General features: G+C 37.9%; 1 protein-coding gene across 5 annotated transcripts in view; it reads left to right on the plus strand.

Annotated features, from left to right (window-relative positions):
- Positions 1–4487, plus strand: part of ZNF566 (zinc finger protein 566) — a 55336-nt gene extending 50849 nt beyond the window's left edge. For all 5 annotated transcript variants that reach the window (XM_011950617.1, XM_011950616.1, XM_011950614.1 and 2 more), the window contains one exon: positions 3111–4487. In XM_011950617.1, the coding sequence (XP_011806007.1) occupies positions 3111–4135 (1025 nt within the window). In that variant the 3' untranslated portion in view covers positions 4136–4487. The remainder of the gene's footprint in view (positions 1–3110) is intronic.
- Positions 4488–5972: the final 1485 nt, after the last annotated feature.

Below are 5972 nucleotides of genomic sequence, written 5' to 3' on the forward strand. Positions count from 1 at the left end.
GATTTATGCACTATTATTACATTATCAGAGTATTCTGAATATAACTATATTCATACCTTTACAATGAGTTTTATATTTTTATATTGTTAGTGTCCTTTTCTTTCTACTTGAAGAACTCTTTTTGGTGTTTCTTATAAGTTAAATCTAGTGTTGATTTCCTCTCACATCTTTTGTTTGGGATTCAGTGATCAGATTAAATGCCTTGTAGCTATCAGAGAAAGATTGTATGATGTACTTTTTTTTTTTGAGGCAGAGTCTCACTCTGTCGCCCAGGCTGGAGTGCAGTGGGGCGATCTTGGCTCACTGCAAGCTTCACCTCCCGGGTTCACGCCATTCTCCTGCCTCAGCCTCTGGAGTAGCTGGGACTACAGGCACCCACCACCTCGTCCAGCTAATTTTTTGTATTTTTAGTAGAGATGGGTTTTACCGTGTTAGCCAGGATGGTCTTGATCTCCTGACCTCGTGATCCGCCCGCCTCGGCCTCCCAAAGTGCAGGAATTACAGGCGTGAGCCACTGCGCCCGGCATGATGTATGTTTTTACCATATCATCTAGTATGATTTCAAACTGTCTTCCTTACATAATTCAGAACATTATTCCACAAAAATATTGAGTACCTATTAGTGTCATACACTTGATGGTTTTACAGATGATAAAAACAGTGTTCATTGAGGTTTCATAATTTGTCTATGGCCTCTCAGCTAGTTAAAAAGTCCGGATTTCAGACCTCTTTTACAACCCTAAAGCCTTCGGTTTTCTCAACCACCTTACTATACTCATTTTTTCTTTTCATCATATCTCATTTCATAGTCATTTCTTTCTCCATGCATAAGTGATAAGAATACTAGCTGAGATCCTGTCCCTCTGTATCCAGACCAAGCTATTTCTTTTAAAAATGTATTTGTGTTACAAGTATATTATAATAGTTTACAAAGCTGTACCTTCCTTACCCCTTCATTTCCTTGTCTAAGAGTCAGTGACTTTCAAGTCTTCTAGCTATTCTCCCTGACTTTATTTTTTTTAGGAGTCAAGGGGTCAGGCCTAATGTCCCCGCTTTTGTATGGAAATTCTTTTTTTGTGTGTTGTCTGTTTGTTTGTTTCAGATGGAGTCTCGCTCTGTTCCCTAGGCTGGAGTGCAGTGGTGCGATCTTGGCTCACTGCAACCTCTGCCTCCTGGGTTCCAGCAATTCTCCTGCCTCAGCCTCCTGAGTAGCTGGGATTACAGGCGCGCGCTACCACACCTGCTTAATTTTTGTATTTTTAGTAGAGACGGGATTTCACTATTTTGGTCAGGCTGGTCTCAAACTCCTGACCTCGTGATCCACCTGCCTCGGCCTCCCAAAGTGCTGGGATTACAGGCATAAACCACCGTGCCTGGCAGAAATTCTTCCATGGTATTTACAAACATTAATCCCAATCCTCACGACAGTTGTAAGGGCTATCATTCCTATTGTATTAGACAGAGAACTGCAGGTTTGGAAAGTTGACCTAATTTGCCCAAGAAAACAAAGCTTATAATTATTCGTTTGAGTATAAAATGCATGTAACTGAATCTAGTATCTCTGACCTGTCAGTACCATACAATGCCTTCCATTTTACTCTCTCTCCTTTTCTTGAACCTACAAATGTCTTTTCTGCCAGTCAGTCATCACTACTATAGTGCTCGTGTACTTGTTAAGTCCCCTCTTCTCTTTAACAAAGGCCAGCATCTCAGAATTACAAGACAAACACTATTTTCATCAAACCCCAAGCATATATCATATCTGTGCACAAATGAGTCCTACCTACCACTCATACTATGTTCATTCCACTCTTGACTTTTCTTAAGCTAGACTTTTTTCTGGATGGCTACCCTCTAGTTCCTTATCATTTTTTAAAGAGCTCTGGACCTCCAGTTACAGAATCCAGACCAGGGCTATCTAAGAGAACATTCAGTGGTGTTGGAAATGTTTTATATTTGTGATGTTTAGTACAGACGTCCAGTACAAAAGCTACCAGCCAAGTTTGGCTGTTGAACATTGGAAATGTGAATAGCGTAACTGAGAAACTGAATTTTCAAATTCAGCTGTTTATTTCAAAATTAAATGCACACTTCATTTAAATTATTTGAAATTTTGAAAACGACATGTAGCTAGCGGCTACCGTGTTAGACAATGTGTATCTAACCAGGGGCTGGCAAACTTTTTCTTGAAAGGCAAATAGTAAGTAGTTTAGGTTTGCAGTTCACACATTCTGTGTCATAACTACTCACTTCTGCCCTTTTAGCGCAAAAGCATCCATAGACAATACGTAACAAGTATGGCTAATAAAACTTCATTTATAAAAATCGGTGCAGGGCCATAGGCCATAGTTTACTGATGCCTGGGAATTTTCCATTAGGCGTATTCATTTCATCCTGACAATAGCCCTGTTAACGGTGTGACTGATTGATTATTTATTTATGTATTTATTTATCAAGACAGAGACTCACTCTGTCGCCCAGGCTGGAGTGCAGTGGCGCAATCTCGGCCCACTGCAACCTCTGCCTCCCGGGTTCAAGCAATTCTCGTGCCTTAGCCTCCCCAGTAGCTGGGATTACAGGCACATGCCACCATGCCCAGCCAATTTTTATATTTTTAGTAGAGACAGGTTTCACCATGTTGGCCAGGCTGATCTCAAACTCCTGACCTCAAATGTTCTGCCTGCCTCACCCACCTAAGGTGCTGGGATTACAGGTGTGAGCCACCATGCCTGGCCATTTCCCTTATTTTACAATTAATACTGTGGGATCCTATTATATCCTATTATATGTCCCGTGTGTGTATATGCCATGAGACATTTTGTGTGTGTATGATTAGAGTCATCCTTTAACAAGGGAGATAGGACTAAGGCATGTGTGTATTTAGCAAGCTTCCCAAAGTAATCCTGATCTATAGCACTGTTTGGGAAGCAGTAACTTATTTTGTTTTCCTAATCACTACCCTCATCTTATTAGGTAACCTGTCTTCTAACTCTCTTTTTTCCTCATTCATTTGTAAAAAAAAAATCAGTGAAATTCTCCCATATTGATTGAAGTTTCGTTTCTCCCAAATAAGAAAAACATGAGTGAATTACTTTCATGTTTTCTTTCAGTCCTGGAATCAAGATGTGAGACCAAGAAATTATTTCTGAAGAAAGAAATTTATGAAATAGAATCAACCCAGTGGGAAATAATGGAAAAACTCACAAGACATGATTTTCAGTGCTCTAGTTTCAGAGATGATTGGGATTGTAATATCCAGTTTGAGAAACAACTCGGCTCTCAGGGGGGACATTTCAATCAATTGGTATTCACTCATGAAGATCTGCCCACTTTGAGTCAGCATCCATCCTTTACATTACAGCAAATCATTAATAGTAAAAAGAAATTCTGTGCATCTAAAGAATATAGGAAAACCTTTAGACATGGCTCACAGTTTGCTACACATGAGATAATTCATACCATTGAGAAGCCCTATGAATGTAAGGAATGTGGAAAGTCCTTTAGACATCCCTCAAGACTCGCTCATCATCAGAAAATTCATACTGGCAAGAAACCCTTTGAATGTAAGGAATGTGGAAAAACCTTTATTTGTGGCTCAGACCTTACGCGACATCACAGAATTCACACTGGTGAGAAACCCTATGAATGTAAGGAATGTGGGAAGGCCTTTAGTAGTGGTTCCAACTTCACTCGACATCAGAGAATTCACACCGGTGAGAAGCCTTATGAATGCAAAGAATGCGGGAAGGCCTTTAGTAGTGGCTCAAACTTTACTCAACATCAGAGAATTCATACTGGGGAAAAACCCTATGAATGTAAGGAATGTGGCAATGCCTTTAGTCAGAGCTCACAACTTATTAAACATCAAAGAATCCATACAGGTGAGAAACCTTATGAATGTAAGGAATGTGAAAAGGCTTTTCGTTCTGGCTCAGACCTTACTAGACATCAGAGAATTCATACTGGTGAGAAACCCTATGAATGTAAGATGTGTGGGAAGGCTTATTCTCAGAGTTCACAGCTTATTAGTCATCATAGAATTCATACTAGTGAGAAACCCTATGAATATAGGGAATGTGGAAAGAACTTTAATTATAACCCACAACTTATTCAGCATCAAAATTTGTACTGGTGATGAGCCAGAATATATGAAATGTGTAGGGAGGCTTTTAATTATGGCTCAAAACAGAATTTATCTTGTTAGTAATTTCCCTAGATGGAATAATGTAGAAACATTGTATTTGTGGACTCCAGCTTATTCAGCCTGGGAAAAATAATGTTGGAGAAACACCCTATGATAGAATATATTTTGAAAACCTTAACTAAATGCTCACTACTCTTGACATCAGATAGTTCAGTCTGTCGTACTGCAAATGACAGCACTTTTAACACCTTTCTAACCTTCTGAAACATCAGAGAATTTCTGTAGAAATGTAGTCCTGTGGTTTTCATTTTTTCCTGTAATTTGTCTAACTGTTACATTCTTAAAAATACCTTTAGTATCTGGAAGAAATGACCTCTTTATTTCTGAAGATGGCTTATTCTTTTCATTCTTTATAGCATTAAGGCTTTCTTACTGTAAAAGTGTTCATGAACAACATTTTACTTAATAGAGATCCTTCAATATCTTCATGGTGTTTTGTTGTGTTACTGTAATATCACTTATGAAATCCTACTGGTGGATATCATAGTCTCTAGATATTTTGCCAAAATACATGCCAAAATACACATAATACATGCCAAAATACACATAATACATGCCAAAATACAAGTTCCTGATGGACATTCTCCCTAAGCGCATATTCGTATCATATCTTTTAACTGCAGAAATAATGTGTGAATATATTTTCCTGATAAAAGATGCAAACATTACAAAAAGGCAAATGTACCCTTTGACCATTGTCTTGTGTCCATTCCCTTCCCAAAGTATAGTCTTTATCAGTTTAATGTTTATTGCTGATCATTTTTCTGTTTATATATACATGTGTGTCTCAGTAAACATTAGAAAATGGGGGATAATTATAATACCTACCTCATAATGCTTTGTGAGGGTTAAATAAATTAAGACCCATAAAGTGCTTAGCATTGTGCCTGACATGATAAATGCACACTCACTGAATGTTAGTCATCATTATTATATTCATTGTCATCAGTATTATTATTTGTAGAAAGGCTTTTTAACTTCTGCAGAACGTAGTCACCATTAGGCAGGGTAATTGACTGAAGAAAGACCCTTTTTGAAGGTAACAGGTTAAGAAAATTTCCCATCATCATGTACTTCCTATTGAACATGGAATAATCCTAGCTGTTGGTGGGGAAAGTACTGTGAATAATGTGTGTGAAGGACTTTATTCCGGAATACTCTTTTTGCCACATTATATAGCCAGTAAAAAAGAAAAGAGAACATAAACAAAATATTGGTGCACTGAGGAAAAAAAGTATGAAAAGAGAAACAGCATCATATTTAAAAAATGTACAGAGATAGAAACATAGTTACAGATTTAAAAGGTTATGTTAAATATAATGCTTTTTTCTGATATGTTTGAAAATTTAAACAAAATGTTTTTTAAGGCAAGTATACATCAATATTGACTCCAAGAAAATTAGGATTCTTAGAAGACTCTCATAAACACAGAGAATGGGAAAAATTAGCATGTGATCAATTAACTATTACTAATGAAGCACCAAATCCAGTTTCTTTCTAAGGAAAACTTGATCAAATGTTCAAGGAACTATTTCAGTTATATAGAAGTACACATCTTGGCTCACACCTGTAATCCCAACACTTTGGGAGGCTTCAGTGTTAGGATTATTTGAGGCCAGGAGTTTGAGACCATCCTGGCCAACATGTTGAAACCCCATTTTTATTTTTATTTTATTTTATTTTATTTTTTGAGACGGAGTCTCGCTCTGTCACCCAGGCTGGAGTGCTGTGGCTGGATCTCAGCTCACTGCAAGCTCCGCCTCCCGGG

The sequence above is a fragment of the Colobus angolensis genome, unplaced genomic scaffold (assembly GCF_000951035.1).
Source record: "Colobus angolensis palliatus isolate OR3802 unplaced genomic scaffold, Cang.pa_1.0 Scaffold31, whole genome shotgun sequence".
Classification (NCBI taxonomy): Eukaryota; Metazoa; Chordata; class Mammalia; order Primates; family Cercopithecidae; genus Colobus; species Colobus angolensis.